The 1,169-nt window shown below is 31.3% G+C and overlaps 1 protein-coding gene across 1 annotated transcript in view; it reads right to left on the reverse strand.

Moving 5' to 3' along the window:
• The window catches only part of BNIP2 (BCL2/adenovirus E1B 19kDa interacting protein 2), a 60,634-nt gene that overhangs the window by 6,402 nt on the left and 53,063 nt on the right, over positions 1-1,169 (reverse strand). Inside the window, 2 exon segments of the mRNA XM_012658030.1 lie at positions 64-162; positions 493-579. Of these exon segments, the coding sequence (XP_012513484.1) occupies positions 64-162; positions 493-579 (186 nt within the window).

Below are 1,169 nucleotides of genomic sequence, written 5' to 3' on the forward strand. Positions count from 1 at the left end.
ATTACCTCTTGCACATCAAAATATAAAGATGCAATACAATTAAAGAAATAAAATAAAACATACTGTTTTATGCATTCTGGTATGCCAACATATTCCATGGGGACAAGTTCCGCTAGTTCTGCCAAATTAAAGACGTATCTAATTTTTTGGCTGAATTTTGAGCTATGGAAGAAAATAAAAATAATTACCTCAATATTTCTGACCAATAGAACTGACAAGAAATTTATACAAGGAATTTTTTTTTTAAAAGTCAGTGGCATTTTGAATGTTCACAACACAAATAAATGATAAAATGACTGAGGTGATGGGTATGTTAATTATCCTGATTTCATCATTAAACACTATATTTGTATCAAAATATCACTTTGTATTCCATAAATATATACAATTATTATGTGTCAGCTGAAAATAAAAGGGGGCAGAGAAGAATAAAGTAAAGAAAAACAGAAACAAAAACACCAAAAGACAAAGTGAATGGCTTTAGAAAATTACCTAATAAATGGTCTTGTAACAGCCAGAAGTGTTCTGATAAACCAAGAAGGATGTACAATGATGAGAGATTTTAGGTTTTTCCGTAACCTGGAGTTTAAAAAAAAACAAACAAAAGAAAATTTAAAAATCTCTATAAATTCTAAGGCTAGATGTTAAGACGTCAGTAAGTATGTGCAAGTTTATACAAAATAATGGAAAAATCTCATGTGAGAGTTCTCATTTAGGTATGATACTCAAGAAAACAAGAAAATTCTCTTGAATTCCGATGGTTCCTCCTACTGCTATGAAATGAACATTACTTCATTTGGCCAAAGCCTGTTATTAAATGTCCCCTAGTATTAACTCACTTGTCTTCAGGACTCTGTCAACCAGGGGAAAGAGGTCAATACTGAATACAAACGTAAACTATTTTCATTTTTCAAGACTGGGGAGAGATTGGTACTAATTTCTTCAACACCCTGAAAGGCGCTGTGTGCAGGCAGAGAGGTAGGAGTGGAGATGACGACAAGAGCAAACATGAATCAGATCTAATTCCTATTCTTAAGTTAAGGAGTTTAAAATTTTGATTAAAAATTAAAGGCATTATTCTAGATCTCTTTTTAAATGATAAAATAAAAACTGTTGTTGTATGATTCGTATTTCACACACGAAGTGATCGTTAAGGAGATATTTTTATA

The sequence above is a fragment of the Propithecus coquereli genome, unplaced genomic scaffold (genome assembly GCF_000956105.1).
Source record: "Propithecus coquereli isolate 6110/MARCELLA unplaced genomic scaffold, Pcoq_1.0 Scaffold57, whole genome shotgun sequence".
Classification (NCBI taxonomy): domain Eukaryota; kingdom Metazoa; phylum Chordata; class Mammalia; order Primates; family Indriidae; genus Propithecus; species Propithecus coquereli.